Source organism: Crotalus tigris, unplaced genomic scaffold, assembly GCF_016545835.1.
Source record: "Crotalus tigris isolate CLP2741 ecotype Arizona unplaced genomic scaffold, ASM1654583v1 scf7180000018160.1183395, whole genome shotgun sequence".
NCBI lineage: Eukaryota > Metazoa > Chordata > Lepidosauria > Squamata > Viperidae > Crotalus > Crotalus tigris.
The window spans coordinates 291,157-312,892 of NW_024096855.1; the positions used below are offsets into that span (position 1 = coordinate 291,157).

General features: G+C 40.1%; 1 protein-coding gene across 6 annotated transcripts in view; it reads left to right on the forward strand.

The window, feature by feature from the left end:
- Nucleotides 1–21,736, forward strand: part of SUSD3 (sushi domain containing 3) — a 53,274-nt gene that overhangs the window by 18,147 nt on the left and 13,391 nt on the right. For 2 of the 6 annotated variants that reach the window (XM_039348552.1, XM_039348551.1), the window contains 3 exons: nt 15,240–15,428; nt 17,942–18,089; nt 20,313–20,480. In XM_039348552.1, coding sequence (XP_039204486.1) covers nt 15,240–15,428; nt 17,942–18,089; nt 20,313–20,480 — 505 coding nt within the window. Of the gene's footprint in view, nt 1–9,048; nt 11,607–15,239; nt 15,429–17,941; nt 18,090–20,312; nt 20,481–20,914; nt 21,473–21,736 lie in introns of those variants that run through there. The other 4 variants (XM_039348554.1, XR_005557307.1, XM_039348550.1 and 1 more) reach the window with 4 other exon arrangements.

A 21,736-nucleotide genomic window follows, 5' to 3' on the forward strand; every position in this document is an offset into this window, starting at 1 on the left:
CTGTTTATACAATCAAGGATTGTGTTAGCATTTTTGGCTGCCACTGCACATTGCTGGCTCATAGTTAAGTAATCGTCCACTAGGACTCTAAAGTCCCTCTCACAGTTACTGTTTTTGAGCCAGGTTTTGCCTAGTCTGTACTCGTACCTTTGGTTTTTCCTGTCTATACGTAAAACCTTGGCCCATTGTTCAAATCTGTCAAGATCTTTTTGGATCCTGAGTGTTGGCTATTCCTGCCAGCTTAGTGTCATCTGCAAATTTGATGAGTTCCTCTTTTATTCCCTCATCTAAATCATTTATGAAGATATTGAAGAGTACTGGGCCTAAGACGGAATCTTGTGGTACCCCACTGCTTAGTTCTCTCCAGGTAGATGTAGTACAGGGGTATCAAACTCAATTTCATTGAGGGCCACATTAGCATTGCGGTTGCCTTCAGGGGGCTGGCAGGATATGGCCAGAGTGGGTGCAGCTTACTGGGTGGGTATGGATGGAGTGGGTGTGGCCTACTGGGTGGGCATGGCCAGCTCTACATCATTCGCGTCAAGGGTGCCTGTGGGGGCCTGGGCAGGTATGGGACAGATCTGAGGGTCTCTGGCAGAAAGGGCTGGGACCAGGGCAAGCGCCAAGGCATGGTTCATTTCTTCATTCCTCACAAAGGGTGACACCTCCCCAGCATGCACCCAGGGGGCAGGGCCGACACGGGAGGGGTTGGTTCCTCACTGTTTCTAGACGGCCTTATGGAGCTAAGACTAAATGTGTTTCAGCAAAGATGGCCACCACAAAATTGTACATTGGCTCCTGGCTGGCCTGGGTTAGGCCAAGGCAGCAGGGGCTGTTCTCTCACTGTTTCCAGGATGGCTTCGTGGGCCACATGAAACCATTTCGTATCCGGCCCCTGGGCCTTGTGTTTGACATGTCTGATGTAGTACCATTAAGGATGACTCATTGAATATGGTTTGTTAGCCAGTTACAAATCCATCTGGTGGTGATGCTGTCTATCCCACATTTTTCTAGCTTACCAAGAAGTAGGTCGTAGTCTACTTTGTCGAATACCTTACTGAAGTCTAAGTATACTATGTCCACAGCATTTCATTGTGGACATAGTATACTTAATTTATTCACTTTGTCAAAGAATGAAATAAGATTGGTTTGGCATGATCTATTTTTAACAAACCCATCCTGGCTTTTAGTTATAACTTTGTATTCTAGATGTCCGCATATCTGTTTTTTGATTATCTTATTCAGTATTTTCCCAGGTATTGATGTTAGGCTGATGAGTCTGTAGTTTCCTGGGTCTGTTTTTTTCCCCTTTTTTGAAGATGGGAACCACATCTGCTCTGTTCAAATCCTCAGGTAATTCTCCATGATTTTTGAAAGATTCAGTACAATGGTTCTGAGATAACATCTGCCAGTTCCTTCAGAACTCTGGGATGTCATCCATCAGTTATGTTTTTGGTAGGTTGGGCTATAGTTTCTTTTTGCTTGAAGACTGATGCAAAAAATGAGTTAAGCAGTTCTGCTTTCTGTCTGCTGCCTGTTACTTCCTTGCCATCTTCTCTCTTAAGTGGACCTACTGTTTCCTTGACTTTTGTTTGTTATTTATTGTTGAAATAAACTTTTATTATTATTTTTGACTTTTCTTGCAAGTCTTTGTTCATTCTGAGCCTTTGCTTTCCTGACTTCATCTTTGCAGATTTGGGCTATCTACTAATATTCTACCTTAATTATGTGTCCTCTTTCCATTTTTTGTACTTGTCCTTTTTGTCTTTCAGTTTATCAAAGAGATCTTTGTGCAATGATGCTGGTTTCTTGTTTTTCTTTTTCAATGATATTGTGCTGGACTGGGTTTTTATGTGGCTATTTCTGCTGACTGCTGACTTCCAGCAGTTCGGCAGTTTGATTCTCACCGGTTCAAGGTTGACTCAGCCTTCCATCCTTCCGAGGTCAGTAAAATGAGGACCTAGATTGTTAGGGGCAATATGCTGACTCTGTAAACTGCTTAGAGAGGGTTGAAAAAGCACTGTGAAACAGTATATATGTCTAAATGCTATTGCTATATTTTTCAGAGTTTTTCATGCTTCTTGAGTTGTTTTCCCATTTAGTATTTTCATTTCTTCATGGACTTTTTCTTAGACTCTCTCTGAATTTGTTAAAATCATCTCTTTTGAAGTTTAAGACACTGGCTGGATTATGTTCTATTGCTTGTGTTTGCATTATATTGAATCCCAATATGAAGTGGTCACTCTCTCCCAAAGTTCAACTCCCTCTCTCATTTCTTCTCTACTAGCTTTTCCTCTAGTTCCCTCCTCTACCTTTTAGACGATAAAGTTGTCAGCTAGGTTGGTTAGGAATCTGTTTGATCTCCCACTTGCTGCAGAGTTTGTCTCCCCGTTGATATCAGGGTAGTTAAAGACTCCCATTACTACTGTGGTATATTTCCTATGTTTAACAAAACGTTCATCTATTTTTTCTGCTTGGTTGGGTGTAATATATGCCTATAGCAATGTCATTCTTTTTTCCTTTTATATTGACCCATATGGATTCTAGGAAGTTTTCATCCTTAGTTTTGTGATTTCTGTAGAGATGTAGTGATCTTTTATATATAATGCAATTCCACCTCTGCTTTTGTTAGGTCTGTTTCTTTTGAATAGTTTATATCCTTCCATCAATACGTTCCAGTTATGAGTTTCATCTTACCATGTTTCAGTAATGGCAACTATATCATACTTAGTTTCATGTACTAGTACTTCAAGTTCACCCTGTTTGTTCCCTAAACTTTGAGCATTCATGTATGGGCATTTGAGTCCTTTATGGGTCTTTGGTATGTTTCTTATATCTCCTACTTTGTATCTCGGTTTTCCATCCTTTCCATCACTTTCTACTCATTGTATTTTTCCTTTTTTTCTTTTTCTTCTTTCTCTTTACTCCCTGCCTCCTTATATGATTGGTTATCTAGTGGACCTATGAATGGTCATGAAGAACTTCAGTAACCTTAATATTCTATACACATAAATTCTAATCTAATGAAAAATTCACTGTGAAAAGCTTTTTCCTATTGAGATTTGATTCAAGGTATTACAGGATAACATTTAGAATTTTTATGAGGAAGTTACAGATGCCTTACAAGTGATGATACTTTTCATAGAACTCTTTTATGGTTGTCAGACATATTGAACATTATCCAGAGATAATATGTCAGCTTGATTATGGGCATCCAAGAAATAACTTTTTACTATATTGTTCCTTCCAGCAGAAAATATGGTTTGTAGTGAATGATTCTAGTACACTATTTGGCTGACTGTTGCTGTGCCATGGTTGGCTGCACATATTTAACAAAAGATAGGTTATTCATGTATCTGGTGGAGAATAATGATTAGGACTGAACCATAGGTTCTCCTGGTTTGGTTGTTTCTTCATGAGTAGTAGGTTTGTAGTCCACCTCCTGTTTTTCTTCATGATTGCTGGGAGTAGCTAATTCCATTCCAAGCCACCCAGAATCACTGTTAGTGAGCGAGCGGTGATATAAATCTTCTAAATAAATAAATATTATTCTCCTCTGTTGTTTCAGTTCCCTTTACTTTGTTTCTCTCTGAGCAATTCCACTCAATCAGGAACCATTTCCTGGCTACCATATGAGACTAAAATATAATATGAGATTACAAATCTGGTCAGGTTTGCTAATGTGCAAATGACTGTAAAAATATATGAATCTTATTTAGAGCAAGGGAAGTATTTCTTATAACAATTACCGATGGAATCCCATCCAGCTAGGCATCACAATACCAATTAATCTCACAGTCCTCTGCAGCAACCAGTAATTGTGATCCAAAGAGGGAGGGAGGACTCCCTTTCATTATATATTAGGACTTTCAGAGAGTTAGAAATCTAGGAAACTTCCTTATATTAAATCAGACTATTTTATATCTTTATTTTATCCATCTTTGGATCCAGCTGATAGCAGATTTCCACAATCTCTGGAAGTCTTATCACTTCCAGCTGATGCTCTCAACAGGCAACGTTGTTACTGAACCAAAATATTCAACCTGTGAAGCAGGACCCAAAACACCAAATTACCCTCTCTTCCAACTGGACTAGTGCTAATCATTAAATGATTAATATTAAATCTCCAGGCAGAAAGTTGCAGCAAGGCTTTTTGGGGCTAAGGAATAATTTGTACGAGTGTGCCTTTGAGGTATTGTTGACTCCTTGCAACTGCATGGACTAGTCCAGGGGTCGGCAACCTTAAACACTCAAAGAGCCACTTGGACCCATTTCCCAGAGAAAAGAAAACACTGGGAGCCGCAAAACTTGCATGTGTGCGTGGGCAGGAGGGGGGGAGCTTGATTGAAGAGTTTAATTAAAAAGAAATAGAGGCTGCTGTGCATGAGTTCTCTCTCTCTCTCTCTCCCTCTCTTTGTCTCCCCCCTCTCTCCCCCCCCCTCTCCCTCTCTCTGATCTTCTGCTCACCTGGCAAGTTGGCTTCACGCTGTTCTCCGACAAGCTGACACACATTCTTATTGGGCTGGCTCTCCTGCCCTTGGTCTGCCAGTCTTCTTCCGCCACTCAGTGTGTGTGTGTGTGTGTGTGTGTGTGTGTGTGAGAGAGAGAGAGAGAGAGAGAGCTGCTGCTTTCTGCTGCTTCCTGCGAAGACGCAGCAAAGGCAGAAGCCCTGCCCAATAAGCTTGTCAGAGAACAGCGTGAGGCAGAAGATCCGAGAGAGAGAGAGGGGGGGGAAGCGCACATGCCTCTCTCTGTCTCTGTCTCTCTCTCTCTGCAAATGGCAGAGGAGGACTGGAGCCACAGTAGAAGGCTGAAAGAGCCGCATTCAGCTCCAGAGCCGCGGGTTGCCAACCCATGGACTAGTCCTAGCACTGATGGTTTTACCTAGTTTGGATAATGAAATGTCTGCAAGAAAACAGCCAAGCACAGAGAGAACCAAGGACTCCTTATTTCAACCCAGAGCTACTGTACCAATATTCTCCTTTATTAGTGCAGTGACTAGTCCCTGCAGTTTTCTTGGCAAGATTTTGGAAATAGTTGCCCTTGCCTTCTTCTGAGACTGAAAGAGCATGACTGGCCCAAAGTCACCCAGCTGACTTCATGCCTAAGGCGGTACTAAGGCGGTACTTTCAGTTTCTAGTCTGATGCTTCAACCACTACACCAAATTGGCTCTCAAAGAGTACTTTAGACTAAGGTTTTTCAGCCTCAGAATGATAGCAGCAGTGGCAGTCCCACTCTTCTTCTGCCTTTAAGTTGTTGAAGATGAGTTCTTTGAAGACTACCTTAAGATTTGCTTAAAATAAGAGGCAGTTTGTAGATGGGTTAAATAAATAAAAAAAGATTGGCTGCTGCATGGAGCAAGGACTACTGTAAAAGAAGGCAAAGAGCCATGGCTAAAAGGAAAACATTTTGCTGAGATGGTAGAGAATTTGCACGTCCTTTTGGTTACTGATTTCTCAGAGGGCCCATGCCTTTCCCTCACTAATTTCCCATTCTGTTACTTATTTGATGCTGGGACAATCATAAAAGCCAAAAACAAAGGCAAACCTTGCAAAAGGAATCCCTCCCTCCTTTTGCCCCTATTCAAGGCAAGATCTTCGGCACTGAGAAATAGCCAGTTCTATGACACCGTATTAGCTTACCTTACATAATTAGTAGTTACTGAGCAAAATCCAGCAGGATTGGACCAATTCTCTAGCACAGTGGTTCTTAACCTTTTTGAACAAATCGCCCCCTTGAGCCAATGAGGAAGTTGTCATCGCCCCCCTCCCCCAACATAACCTCTTAATCACAACATAGGAAATAATTCTTCAATTTATCCAAACACTTTTTTTGTTTTCTTTAAAATTGTCATCAGGACATATCGATGCAAATAATTTATTTCCAGTCTTTTTCCCATATCTCAACTGTGTGAAAAATTTTGGTGCCACCCGTCACTTTATTCCCAAACTTCGTGATACATGTATTTCATTATTATCTTATTTATTCAAGACACTTAAAGGTAATGACCACTGAAAACAAAATTCAATTGCAAGAAAGTGAAATTCCCAAAAAGAAAAACAGTAACATTTAATGATTGAATTACAAGTGAAATTTAAGATGCAAAAAGAAATATAAAAAGGGCATAAGAACAAACCGCAATGCAGGAACTAAGAATTTCAAGATGAAAATTCTGAAACTAAATTAAGATTTGAGGAAACTATATATAGTCACGCACACTGTAAAAAGGATTAAAAAGACACAAAGAAAATATAATATTGAACTGGAGTGCACGCTAAAAAAATACAATACAAAATGTTTTACAGAGCCATTTCAGCATGCAATGTTTTGAAAGAAGTGCTCCCCCCTCCGTCAGATATACAGCAATTCACTGTACGAAAAAGTCTCAAAAATGTCCCCAAAACCTCTCGCTCCATCGCCCCCATATCACCCCCTTTTCATTCCTTCACCCCGCATTGCCCCTTTTTGTTCCATCACCCCCCTGAAAAATGAAATCGCCCCCTGGGGGGGCAATATCGCCCAGGTTAAGAACACTGCTCTAGCATTCCTAGGCCTGTTTTAATAGTGCTCTTTGGTGAACAAAAAGCCTTCTGTTTTTGGCCAGCCTGTTCACGGTCAGCCATTCGCTAGTTCTTTAGGATTAATTGACTGTTCAGCACTCTTTCTCCTTTGAAAGAAACTTTGGCCGTTGTTCCTGTTTATTTTTCAAAGGAGGACAAGTATTTTAGTGAAATTCTTAGAATAGGGATGAGAATTTCTTACATGAATGTGGTTAGCTTATCTTTCATGACACACTTTCCCTGCCTCAGTGAAATGCCAGCTCCTAATATCATGAAGACAAGCTTCTGGAGGGGGTTTTTCAGGGCAGGAAGTGGAAAAGGTTGCAGAGCAGGATGATGACATTGTCCAGCAGACCTCAGATACCCCCTCCTGTCTTGTTTGTTTGTTTGTTTTTAATTTTCATAATCAAGCTGCTAAAATTCTCTGGTAAATTTCTGGAAATTGGTGGTGCAATTGGCTTCTGGTTTCTAGAGGGAAAATAAATAAAGTACGCTTAGATTGCAACCTTAAATGTAGCAGTTGTTTATTTAAAATGACAAGAAACGGAAATCTTGGAAATTTGAGAGGTGGGGTTCGAAATCATGCCCCATTCCATTATGTTGTTTCATGGCATCACTATTCTGTTCCATAGTGGTCCTTGTTCTTGTTCTTAATGCACTTAAGTAGGGAAAATAAATGCTACCTTGCCATGCAATAGAATGATTGTTATAGATAAGGAACAAAAAGAAACAACCAGCACCTGAAGTTTTAAAACAATGCAAAAGCTTTACCAAAGTTCTGCAATAATCTTAAAACATCTTGAGGACAAAGGAGAAAAACAGATACCTACAGTATACTGCAGAGGAACATGTCTGGAAAACCAGAGAAAGGTTATAAAGCAGTCATATTGACCATATCAGACTGGCATTTCTTTCTCTCTCTCCCTCCCCCCCTCTCCCCCCCCTCCCTCCCTCTCTCCCTCTCTCTCTCTCTCTCTCTCTCTCTCTGCTGAGGAAGCTGCTTGAACTCTACTTGAGAGTTAGCAGCTGCACTGAAACTTTAAATTCCTAGGAAGATAACATTTTCATCCTGCTTAGTGATCCTTACACCTTATATTACTGCCTGATGTCAGAGCTGGAAACATTTGTTTCCATTTATTTTTCTTTATCAACTACACTAAAACTAGAGGTTGCTCAGATTTTCAATATAATCAATAGGCTCGCCATCAATTGCAACAGAGGCAACAGTTCATGGCACTGAGTGCCCTCCTGCTACTTTCCTCCTACTTAGTATGGAGCTGTGGTGTGCCTAGGTGAGGACAGAGAAGGTTTCCAAAGTTTCTGAACTGAAGCCACATATTTTTTAGGGCAGTGGTGGCGAACCTATGGCACGGGTGCCAGAGGTGGCACTCAGAGCCCTCTCTGTGGGCACGTGCACCGTCGCCCCAGTCCTAGGCCTTCAGCTGGGTTTTATAAAATCTTTTCGCTTTAGGCCTCTGCCGCCATGTGCAAAAAAAAAAAAAAAGGTTTATTCAATCAGTCAATTTCAACTTCTCGCGGGGAAAAAAAAGTTCTTGCAAAGTTGGAATTGATTGATTGAACTTTTTAGTCCCACCCAGTCTGCCGTTACCACCGCAGCCACGCCCACCCAATTGGCCACACCCAGCCAATGGGCCACACTCACCCGGGACTCAACGATGCATAAGTGGGTTTTGGGTTGCAGTTTGGGCACTCAGTCTCTAAAAGGTTCGCCATCACTGTCTTAGGGGGTCCTTTATTATACATGTTACTAGCAAAGCAGCAATGTGTAGAGATGAATTCGAAAATCTGCACAGCTGTTTGATTCCCAGATGTTGGAAATAAATGACAGGAATAGCAATCGCCATGATTCTTTGCCAATGAGTGTAACAGAAACATCTAGATAATTAAAGAAAAAGTTGGGATATTTTATGGCCTGAGACAGCAGAATGATGTGCTTAGCAGAAAGCCTGTGCCTCATCAGTCAAATTTTAAGATCTGGAGTATCTGTTCCAGCAATAGTTGCTATTCTTTGTAGCCATCTGCAGATAGCTTTATGCAGTAGATGAGTAAATAAACTAAAATTTGCATGAAAAGTCTGCAGAGAATGGGAGAAAATTAGTTTCTGTCTGCAGCTCCTGCTGATTTTATATTACTCCATTCTGATCCATGCCATTCTTGTGCATTGACACAGATATTCTGTGAGCTCAGTTTGTATGAATGGATTACAAATTATAACTAATATATTTTGGTGGAAGACTGAGATCTATTGCCACCACTTCAGCTCCTCCTACTTAATTCTTATTCAAAGTATTTACTCAAAGATGCATCCAGTTTTTATAGGAACTAAAACATGGGTCTTCAAACTTGGCTATTTTATGACTTGTGGGCTTCAACTCCCAGAATTCCTCAACCAGGCACGCTGGCTGAGGAATTCTGGGAGTTGAAGTCCACAAGTCATAAAAGGACCAAGTTTGAAGACACCTGAACTAAAACTTAGTTGAATGAGTGTGGAGAAAATATCTCAGTCCCCAAATTAGGTCTACATTTTTAAAGCAAGAAAGCAATATCCTCGTTTCTTACAAATTTATTTTCAAGCCTATTCTCTTTTAGACTTTCTGTTTGAAGTACAGACATTTCAGACTTCAATAAATACTTCAATCTTCTCTTCATTTACTTTTTCATAGAATTTGAGACAGGATATGGTATTATAAAATTATCCCTGGTGGCAATGGAACAAAAATCAGAGTGAAGAACATGCTGATCTATGTTAATTACAAAATATAATAAAGAGAACAGTTTATACCTTTTCCATGAGTAATTCACATTTACAAATGTTGTGCTTAATCTGGCAATTTCCATTGCTGCCTATTTTTAACTAGAAAATAACAGTAAAAATGGAACGATATAACACCTTTAGTTTCTTTTAATTAGATTGTCTCTATATTTATCTGAAGTGTTTGGAGTCATCATTTGCAGGGCTGGTGCTGAATGTGTTGATATAAGTCATTGCTGTCTTTGAAGAAGCTATAGTTTTTTTAATCTGGCAAATTCTCAAAATATTGAGAGGACTCAATATGTTACAGATTCACGAGGGAGAGCAATAGTTTATTTAATCAAATCTGGCACTGAAATAAATGAGAAAATGTAACCCTGGAACAAATCTCCTATTGTAGTTAGAAAGTAACATAAAAGTACAATAAAAGGTCTTTGCAAAAGTTTTCTGTACTTGGATTCTAAGGCAGACTGCAAATCTCTCCTGGAGTCAGACCATGGAGCTTTCAGCCTTCTTTCTTAAGCACCTTCCTTCAGGATAGGCTTAAGTTACAAGGATATCTTCACTGAATTTTAGGAGGATCTTCTGAGTGGTAAGTGCCTTGTAGAAAAGGTACAGATGATTCATGGTCTTGCCAAATGGATGCCACAGAGAGCAGAATCTGTAACAAAATGCTAGGGCTGGGTATGCTTTGGAAATGATTCAGAAGAAGCATTTGAGCTTTGTATGAGAACCATAGAGCACTGCTCTGTGGGTCTATTTCAAATTGACCAATTTCTTTAAAATAGTCTGGAAAAGGTTGTGGTTATTTTAGGAATCACATTAACTTTCATTAGTTTACTTCTCCCAGCAACCACAACTCTTTTCAGACTCCCAGGCTATAAGTTGTAAATAGGTGCCAAAGCATGATTTCAGTTCCTTTTATTTTACCGAGCAACAGAGTCATAAACTTGGAAGAGACTTTGTAGGTCATTGAATCAACATGCCTGCTAAGTGCAGAAAACCAAATTAAAGTCTCCATATCAGCTCTTCCTAAATGCATCCATTGAAGGGAGTTCACCACCTCATTGGATAATTGGTTCCACTGTTGAATTGCTTTTACAATTGAAAATGTATTATTCTATATCCTGCATTGTTCAATGAGAGAGTACAGATCTTGACTTGATTTTGTGTGATACCTTTTTCATGATTTGGAAGGGGGTTATCACTACTCCCCCCCCCCATTTTTAGCTAAATATTCTTAGCTAAAACATTCTTGTTTTAAGACTTAACTACTTGCTCCTCATCACCACATGCTTCTCTGAATCTCTTCTAGCTTCTCCAAATCTTTCTTAAACTGTGGTATCCTAGACAGAACATAATATATGAATAGGGTACCATGTTCAATACAATACAGATCAATACAGATAAGTAATTAAAACAATATATTTTTAGACAGTGGGGGTTGGTGCATGACAAGTGAAATGGAACACCATGTTGCCTATCCATTGTATGAATTCCTTGTGGTGATTTAGAGCACAAGGTCTATGGCAGGTCTTTATTCAACTAGGGAAGCCCTCTATTTGATGCTGTGCTTGAAAAGGGCCCAAAATCCTGAGTTAGTACAAACTACAGCAGCTGAGGTGCTGATCAGGCTGGACATTTGATCAGATTATTCTAATACTGAATTATCTTCTCTCAGCTTCCAAACCTCATGTAAAGTGCTTTTTTAAAGCAATAAAGTGCTTCAGACCTGAAGCCGGGCCTCTTTCCATACATCCCTTGTTATTTAATTACAAACGACTGTGCTTTTTCAAGGGTATTCCCCCATCACCACTGTGGATTAATCTCCCTAGGGAAACCACTTGAGCCTATCTTGTTATTTTGGTAGTAACAGATGAGGCTTCTTATTCTCTTAGGCCTCTTACATTTCCCCATTCAGCTGTCCTGTTAAGTTTTAAGTTGTTCTGATCCCCAAGGTATGTTTCGGCCTACCCTGGGGACTTGTTTCTGGAGCTTGCTGCTTTCAAATTTAATTGCTGTTTCCATCCATTGTTTAACTTATTTCTTTATACTGTATATGTTTAATGTATTCCTAGTGATGGTTCATACCTTGTAGTCAAAGTGCATAGTGATAATAATAAATACAGCTTCCTTCAATATATGTTGCTTTCTTTCCTTGAGGGAAATAGAGCCATAAGGAGAGGTGGACTTCCTAGAACCTCAAATGGTAGCTTGCTGGCTACAAACCTAATCTTGCCCTGTTCCCTTGAGGATCAAAGAAGTCCTGAAGGTGAGAGATTTCAGCCAGTTTGGCCTAGTGGTTAAATCACCAGACTAGAAAGTGGGAGTCTGTGAGTTCAAGTCCTATCTTGGCCATGAAAGACAGCAAGGTGATTTTGGGCCAGACCAACTCTCTGTCAGACTAACTCACCACACAGGGTTTTTGTGGAGAAAATAGGAGGAGGAAGGTATATTGGATATATTTATCACCTTCAGTTATATGTAAAAATAATAAAGGTGGGATACAAATAAAAGCAAACAAACCAGCATGGGGAGAATTTTTGACATATTCTTTTTCTGCCCCTACCAAACTAGTTCCCATGCCCTGGGTACTTTTCAGTTTCAGTAATCTCATAACAATTTAGTGTGGCTTGAAACAGGGCTGTTTTGCAGAGGCTGAAAGACAAGATGATCATATGCTCAAAGCCCTGCCATTACTATCATACACACAGATGACACTGAATCTAAATCTCCAAAGTAGAAGATTTTTTGAGCAGCATTTAATAAGTGAAAACAAAACACCTCTCCAGTTCCCATCCTAAGAAATGTTTCACACTGCAGCCCCTTAGATGGCAGTTTTGAGGGGTGGGAGAGTCTCACATTAATTTCTCTCCCATTAGAAGGCAAAGCTATGTATGCCAGCCTGAGGTAGCTTTGTGAATGTCAACCCTTAAGCTTGCATGTTGCCTTGAATGTGGGGAAATGCTTGGTCTGCCTTTAGTCCTGAGATAGAAATCAAGACATTCAGTTTTTGTAATAGAATTAGGAGCAGTGATGACATTTTGTCCTGTGTCTCAGGCAGAAAATGTCTTCAGCCAGCCTTATCTGTGGATCACATTTAAAGAATTCTTGAGAAATAGAAGTTTCTACATTAAAAACAGATCATAGCGGTGGCAATGTGCTTATTTAATTCAAGTTGTTCCTTGCTTCAGACTATAGCTCTATGGCGGCAGGCAGCTGGGTGCTCTCCTCACAGCACCGAGAGGTTGAGCCGGGCGGTGCGAAATTCATCAGCTTTGCACCTTGCTGCCTGCTGAAACTGGGCAGACTGGGGGCTAGGTAGCATTGCACTTCTCATCAGATTCGTGCTACCTGGTTCAGCTCTTGGCGCTGTGAGGAGAGTGCCCCACTGCCTGCCGAAACCGAGCAGGCTGGGGGTTGGGCGGCATTGCACAGGTAATGTTGAATCTCACGCTGCTCATGGCATCCCCTCTCCCAGAGCTCACCAAGCCAGATATGTGAAGTAGGTGAGGACCATGTGCTGGCTACTTCCAGGTGATGGTGCATTTCTTCATTCCTCACGAAGGGTGACACCTCCCCAGCTGCGTTTCTTGCCTGTTTTTCTCCCTCCTTCATCTCAAATATTTTCCCACCACTCTGTACTTAGGAAGGAAGGAAGGAAAGAAGGAAAGAAGGAGAGGGAGGATCTGAGGAAACTCCTGCCTTAGTCCTGCCCTGCTGCCCTTTCACCATCCCCTTGCCCCCTCCTCCTAGCCTATCCTGGGGGTTTCCCATCCTATTGCTAAGGAAGCTTTGGATACAAAGCTGGGTCTCCTCCCATGGAGAGGGAATGGGCCTCCCTCTGACTTTGCCCTCATACCCATCATGAGCAACCTGGCTAAGGAGAGCAAGCACAGCAGCAGCAGCCTTGAGGAGGAGATAAGTGCAGCTGGCTGCCCCCTTGGGGAAGTGGGGCTGGGCTTGGTGCCACGGGCCAGGCTGGGCGTTTGACCTCTGCTGCCCAGGGCTCCGGGCAGCCCGCACCACCATCCAGCTGCCCCTGCATGGCCTGAGAGAAACAGTGAGGCTACTCCAGTGGACCATGCCTTGGCACTTGCCCTGGTTCCACCCCCTCTGTCATCCCCAGATCTCTCCCACTCCTGCCTAGGCCCCCACAGGCACCCTTGACGCGAACGATGTAGAGCTGGCCACGCCCACCCAGCAGGCCACACCCACTCCATCCACGCTCACCCAGTAGGCCGCACCCACCCAGGGCACACCCACCCAGCCCCCCAAGGCCAAACGCAATGCTGATGCGACCCTCAATGAAATTGAGTTTGACACCCCTGTTTTATGGTGTCTGTTTTGTTTCTTCCTCCTAGGTGGGATAGTAGATAGAACATTGTTTTTATGGAGATGGAAGAATCTCCTCCTTCCATCCTAGGAAGCCTGCCTGGGAGCTCTCTGTTCCAGGATTTGGAAGCAGAGGTAGGGAACCAAATCCAGTTGAAAGATGGATTGCTTCACTGGGTCTCGTGGGCTAGATAGGGTCAGTGTTTCAGGCTTCAGAGTGAAACACAGTCTAACAGATCAAGGGAAACAGGTTTCCCCTGATATGTTAAATTGTTCTCAATACAGGGAGAGGTCAGTCTCTCTCTTTGACTGAGAAAAATAATTCTTGAAGAATATACCTTGCAGTTTTTATAGGTTTAAAAGAAACTTTCTTGCAGGACTTCTCAGCATTATTTCGGAATCCTGCTCTTTTTTAACTCCAATGAGCAGATAATAAGATGGATCATATCTGAGGGTTTTATTTTTTGCTGGTATGAGTCTAAGACAATTACTTTCCCTCAGAAACTGAGTCCTGCTCAGCTGGGTATTTTAAGCATTTGGATGGGGAAATTCCAGGTAATGAGGTTGGGAATACTGTGGAAAGACAAAAAACCAAGGCAAGTATTATGGATGGATGAAATCTGCTGAGAAAGCTGAAGCTTTGAGAAGGTTGGAGCCAGGTGTGATCTATAGCAGTTCTGGTCTTTGATAGCCATGGTACTTTGCAGCTTTTGATCAAAATTGACACTGGCCCGTATGGTTGCAGTGTCCCAAGATCATGTGATCACCTTTTGCTACCCTCTGACAAACAAAGTCCATCTGGAAGCCATACTCACTTAACAACTGTGTTACTAACTTAACAACTACAGTGATTCACTGTGGCAATGTTTGTAAAATGGGGAAAAATGCACTTAACAGCTGTCTTGCTTGGCAATGGAAATTTTGGAGTCAGTTGTGGTCATAAGTCAAGGAATACCTGTAACTGATTTGGATTGTTGTTATTTTATACAGTTCTCACCATCTCATTCTGATTATATTTTCTTTCATCAGTATGGGTTTGATGCCTTTGCCTTTTATTATACTCATCTTGTTTCCTGTGATTTTTTTTAAAATAAATCTGCTTATACCTCCCATCTAATTGTTATCCTCCATTTTTTTACTTATTTAGACATACAATAAGTGATTTCTTGTTTCTTCTTGCTTATCTCTAAATCTCAGTATTTTGTTGGGCAAATTTTCTTCTATCTGTGCTGCCTTTTTATTTTCCACCATTCTCCCAACTATTTTCACTATCAGCAAACAGCCATTTTGCCTTCTTTTGCTTTTTGCAATTCTGGATATTTTTTTTTTTGTTTCATCTTTAAGGATGTCTCATATTTAGAGTACTTTCGACACACAATTTATCATTAAGTCTGTTTAAGTTCCTAGCATAACTCTTTCTCACAGTTCTATACCAGATACTAACTCATTTTATCTCAATTGTTTTTAATCTCATGATAATATTCAGGTCCATTCATGCTAAATATGTTTCTGCCAAGAATGCATGGTGATAAAAATAAAACAACTGCTTTTATTCTTCCCTTTTGAATAGGCCAGTGCAGCCAGATATTTCCCCCTCATCTTGGTTCATCACAGATAATCTACGGAAATGGTACCACTCTTGGCTCTGTAATTACATTTCGTTGTTCTGATGAGCATCAGCTGATTGGTCATGGAGTTGTCACATGCATTTGGAAAGAAAATGCTACACAATGGACAGCTGATACTCCTTCATGTATACGTAAGTGTTTTTTTCCCCCTCCCCCCTCCTTGCTATATGATTTGTATAATCTTCAGACTTTCTCTGACATGCAGGTGATCTATACCACTGTAAAAACTAATGATAATGGCTGCAGGGTGAAAGAGCAGATTCCAGACTTTCCAGTTCTATTCATTTTCAGAGATTGCTGACTATTATCAAAGAAAGACCTGATGCTGAATAGGTTTTTTAAAGATTAAATTCAATTAAAAATAATTAATTTTTATTTGTTTCATTTCTGGTTCTGTAAGTCTTGCTTGATACTTAATTAATTAATTAATGCCGTCCATCTTGCTATCCGAGACACATATATTTGCTCAAAATATTCCAGCTCAGGTAAATGTTCAGTTTTAAATTCTAAATGTGTTGATGAAGAGAGGTAGAGGGTTTTTTAAAAAAAAAAAAAAAAGAAATACAGTTATGCTATTGTTTATAATGGCAAAAAAGAAAAGTGGTTATAGCTTCATGCTAGCAAAGTAAGTCAGACCGCAGCTTTTCTAAAATGTCTGTAAGCCTGTGTTCCTGTAAGTTTCCTGGAAAATGGGTGTCAGCATCATAAAAACCACAAAAATCACACAACAATTCAAAAACTGCTACTACGTTGACTTTGGTGGATTATAGGGCATTCAGTCAGTGGGCTGCACCTAACTCCATGAAAGTTGATGTCTTAATAAGTGTGTTGGTCTTCCTAATGCTACCACAGCTTTTTCTGCTTTTCCTTCAACATAACCCAGTTAACCCTGGGTTAACCCAGTTAATCCAATTAATCAAGAGCATTACAATAACTTCTTCTTTTGTGATTTTAATTCAGCCATACTGAAATTTTCTTCTGCCTTTTTACCTGTGGTTTTCACTTCATTTGACTATTCTAAAGAGAAAAAGATGTTAAAAATAAAAAAAAAATATTAAATATGTTCAGAGTATTTCCAGGCTATCCTACAGGACAAGAGCCTTCTCAAGGCAGCTTATAGTAATAAAATCAAAATGCTATAAAGAATATAATAAAAATATTAATAAAGCCCACAAACATTCTGCCACAGTATTAAAATTGAACTTGTGTGGAGTTGAAACCAGAACAGAACAATAGAATTCCATTTAGGAAAAGTCTTGAGAAAAATAAATGGGAGTTTAGAGCTTTTACAGAAAAGCTGGGAATGAATCAGCCACCAGGGCAGTGCATTCCGTAGGGCGGTGTGTGGTCCTACTTGCATTAATTGGTGTAACTGCTGTCAACGAAAAGAAGATAAGAAGGATTTTCATTCCTGAAAATGGAAGTAGATCAACGGGAATGAAGGTGAACTTGATCTCAATCAGTTTTAAGGCTTTAAATATTGAAATCAGCATTTGAGATTGAGTTCAGGACCTGACTGGTAGTCATACAACTACTAAAAATGTCGGATGTTCTGACTGCTTTGCTCCCACCTATATAGCTATGTTCTATACTAGCTGGAGTTTCAGGACCATCTTCTGAAGCAATCCTCTGAAGAGAAAGCAAAGTATCTGAGATTCCTCCCTCCTTCCAATGCTTACTTAGCAGTGAATGCGAATTAGCAACAAAGCATGGAGAAAAATCAGATGACTAAGTGACTTGAGATATTAGCAATGGGCTCTCTCTGCTGCTACGTGGGCCTTAATAATAGGGCTCAGCCATACCATATCCTAGCCTTAGGCCTATAACACTAATTGTGCGTTCCAACCACACTATATGTATGCCTTTGATTTCTATCCTACCAGTGGCTTACAAATACAATAAATATACAATGCAAAATAACAAAAAAACAACAGTGATCACACACACAAAAATAATAAATGCCAATTTCCTAGGCGGCAGCACCCAAAATCTCTCTAGAAGAGCTTCAGTTTTTTCCAGAAAGCAGCCAGACTTGGAGCTGGTCTAACATGAAATTTTAGTACTGCTACTGAGAAAGAAGTGCTTTTAGGATCAGCCTACTTGACCTCCTTTAAATGGGAAATGAGCTGCTTCTTTTGACACAAACACAGTGTTAAGCCCAATTTCAGTATGCAGAGCACCAAAGCTTTGTAGGTAAAAAAAAGCAACATTTTAAATTGCAGGCCAAACTAAATACAGTAATGACTGCTGGTGAGCATCCAGGCCACAACATTTGGTACCAACTGAAGTTTCCAGATGATCTTTAAAGGCAGCCCCCATATAACACACACCGCAATAGTTTACATAATGGTGACAAGGGCAACAATCATAGTTACAAAGTCTTCTTATCCCAGGGAAAGCCTGAAGCGATAGTTTGAAGTTACTACACCCCCTTTTGTTTATGGCTGAGTTGTGTTGGAGTAATTGCTGTGCCAAGTTCCTCGTGAGGATTCCATTACTCTCTTATAAATAAGAGGCTTTTAAATAGTTTGCTTTGAGATGGTTCCAGATAGAACACTCCTACTGTTGGTGCATTTAATGGCAGGGGTGTGAATGTACAGCAAGGTGCAGATGTCAGCCTCTAACTGTGTTTGTTTTATTCCAGCCATATCCAAATATGAAACCTTTGGATTTAAAGTTGCTGTGATTTCTTCCATTGTGAGCTGTGCCATTATTCTCCTGATGTCAATGGCTTTTTTAACCTGTTGTCTTATCAAGTGTATTAAGAAAAGTGAAAGAAGACGGGCTCAAAGGTGAGTCATATTTCTGGCTTTAGGCTGTTAATTGAAGTATCAGCCGTAAGATAGAGCTGTTGCTGTACTGTTTTTCTCTTTCTCTATTAGTAAATGCTCATTTCCTTCTCCTGGCTGCAAATATAAACAGGAAGGTTCTCATCAGTTTGCGTGTTCCATATAACAGGATCTGCAATTTTTAAATAGAATAGAGTAGAGTAGAGTAGAGTAGAGTAGAGTAGAGTAGAGTAGAGTAGAATAGAATAGAATAGAATAGAATAGAATAGAATACAGTGTTCCACTAGTTAATTGATCTCACTTTGTCTTGATACTGAGACATTTCTCCCTTTTTTAATTTGTCAGCCACCCATAATTGTTCTGGAGTTGGGCAACCCTAGAATGTGCCCAATACATTACATTACAAACATACACACACAGACACACACACACACACACACACACACACACAGTGCTTTTTTTCTAAAAAAAAAAAAAAAAAGTGCCAGAACTCACACATGTCATACAACCTGCCTTTCCTACCCTACAAGGTTCCATCCAAAAAAGGTGCCGGAACTCCGTTCTGGGTGTTCTATGAGAAAAAAAGCCCTGCATACATACATGTTCTCCAACTATGATAAGGCCCTATCATCACCTGTATTTACTGACCTCTTGGCAGAAGTACAATTTTTCCAAATTTTGTTAATCTGATTCAAGACTAAACTGTCCCAGAAGAGTTCTGGCCAGTTTAATTTGAGAGACCAAGTTCACAATAACTTTTTGTCCTGTTGCTTTCAGGGGGGGGAAGCTTTTACAAGTCAATTTTAAGGTTCTGTGAATTGCTCCGTCAACTCACAGACTCTTCTCAGATTTCTGGCAAGGCATAATTGCCCAGAAGACACAGACTTTTAGCCATGGGGCCCCACGATAATATGTCAAGAGAAATGAAGGGTTGTTTAATTATTAATTTAAGTACATATGCATGCTTCTTGAATCCATTATTTTCCTAAAGCCAATCAGTCTCACACTTCACATTCATACACAAATCCCAGTTCTTCAGTTCAACTTCCACAACAGAATAAAGCCACCATACTATTTCACTGCCATTGTCCTTTAATAGTCACCATCTCCATTAACATTCCCTCATTACTGTTATTGCTCCAATTGAAGGTCAAATTTGCACTGGTGCCACCTGTTCTCTATTTAATCTTTCCATATTTTTTTCTACCATATCCAGGGGTCATTTTCATTCAGTTTTGTTTTGTCCAACTTTCTCTCCAATCTTCCTGATTCATTCTCATCTTTGCTTTGAATTCAATGGCATGTTCCTTCAACAATCATACTGCATATATATTTCAAACCCAAAACTCTTCCACCCAAACAGTCCAGCTGAATGCCATCTTGATATCTTCTCTGTACAATTAGGGAATTTGACTTTTCAGGATTCTTTCCTGTGTGGAGAGAATCCACATATATACAACTCACACATAATTCCATTATTCAGAATGTCAGATGATTGTATAAAAGTTGGAATCGGGGCAATGGGCACAATCTTGCATTTGCAATAAAGATGAAAAGGAACCCTTCCACTAAATTGGAGAAAAGGGCAGTATTGTCATGTTTTCTAGCTTATTTAAGTTATATTGCACAAGGTCAGCATCATATAAAAGAGAGAGAATAATAGGGGAGGGGTTCATGACAGGAATGTGAATTGCAGAGACAGTCAGCCATCCCAACCTGTCAGTTAGAAAAGAAAGACTTTCAAATCCATTGTTAAAGAAAGTACACTTTACTAAAGCCAAGTGGTTACAGAGTAGCAAAGCCGGATCTGAAGTTTCAATCCCAAAGCATCTGGTTAACTCTTCCCTTCTCCCCACCTTTCCTTTGGTTATCTTAAACTATCCAATTACATTCAAACAAATAATAACAGCCCCTGTCTTGGCAAGCAGGATGATCTCATATTCCATTCCATGACATTGGAACAGCCAGGGGCTCCCACGGAATGGCATGAAAAGTATTTTCAATTTTCTTCATCCAAACCTCCCCTTTACTTCCCTGCAGGTCCCTCCCCCCCCCATTTGCTTATAGCTGACTAGCATCTGGCAAAGCATGGTTGGTGTAGCAGGAAGACAGTCCTGACAGAGACTTGATGTGTTCTGCTATTTCAGATGTTTGACATTAGTCACATTTGCACAGTACACATCTGCTGTGATCTGCTATGGATGGAAACAGTGCCTCTTTTCACAGGGATATGCAGTTCTGGTACCAGCTCAGAAGTGAAGAGCTAGAAAACATGCAAGCAGCTTACTTTGGTTTGAAAGGCAGGAATAGCAACAACAACAACAAAAATATTAAAACCCAGGTGGAGTCTGATGGTGGTAGTAATGTGGCATATGACAACCATGGCTTCTGCAGGTAAGGAAGAGATCAATTGGTATTGTGCTGCATTTCCTGAACAGTTTTTACAGATGACTGGACAATCTACTTATCACGCACATCTCAGCACTCTTTGTCATTTTAGTGTACAGGTCCATCTTGCAGAGTGCCCTAAATGACTCTGTCATTCAAAGCTCTGTTGAACACTCTGTTTTCCACACAAAAACCATATTGTAAAATGAACCTCTAGATCATTCTCAGAATTGCTCCTTCAGGCCTTCTCTGCATTCCCTCCTCTAATTTAATATGCACAACTGTAGTTATACTGTGCAGTTTTATTTATGATAATGCTACATAAGCTATAAAAGTTAAACTGCATCTCCAGTCACTCTGCAGATCAAGAATCATGCTGCACATTATGCTCAGTGCATAGCATGTTAGTTTATCTTCCACATTTAATTCTATCCTTCCAGGAATGGAAGAAATGGAGAACAACCAACATAGAACATATTCAGCCTCTTTATTTATCTGTGGTAACAGACAGTTGATGGCTAGTTCTCCTGCAGGGCATGTGATTGTGGACCAAGAAGTTGTTCCATGCATAGCAAAGATGAACCATCACGGTATCAAATAGGAATAGGGACCAAATTCATCAGATTTATTTGGGTGATGGGGGGAAAATAATCCAATTTGACATTATCAGCTTTAGTGTTTTTCACTAACACTCCCAGGAGTGTGTATCAGTTCCCATCATTCTGTAATAGTACAGAAAACCTATATCTCTCTTATCTTTAATTATACTTTTAAAATGATAAAATGCTGCAAGTTATGCATTAAATGTAAATGTAATGTTTAGCTCTAAACTAAGACATCTGATTATTTACCTTTGAAAGCCATGTAGGCTGTTCGTAGGTTATTTGTTATTCAGCTAAATAAAAATTCTCACAATTGGTAAAATGATTCCATTTATATTTTTTTATTAAAAAAATCCTAAATATAAATTAAGGAATTGCTTCACTGCTGCAATTGCGCTGGGAAACTAAAACCTACTTTATTTATTCTCTAAATAAAGGGAATAATCTTGATTAAATACCAATTTAATCAATATTATCCCCTTTATTTAGAGAATCCAAATCTAATGCAGGGGCAATTTCCCCCCCCCCCACTCATATAGGAATGAAAATGTAACAGGACACAATTTGCAAGAATTTAGTCTGCAACTATTTTATGCCGCTTTGTCTCCTTGGAAGAGAAATCTGTTTAAAACTGCAGAATGCTGAGTTGCATTAGCTGCT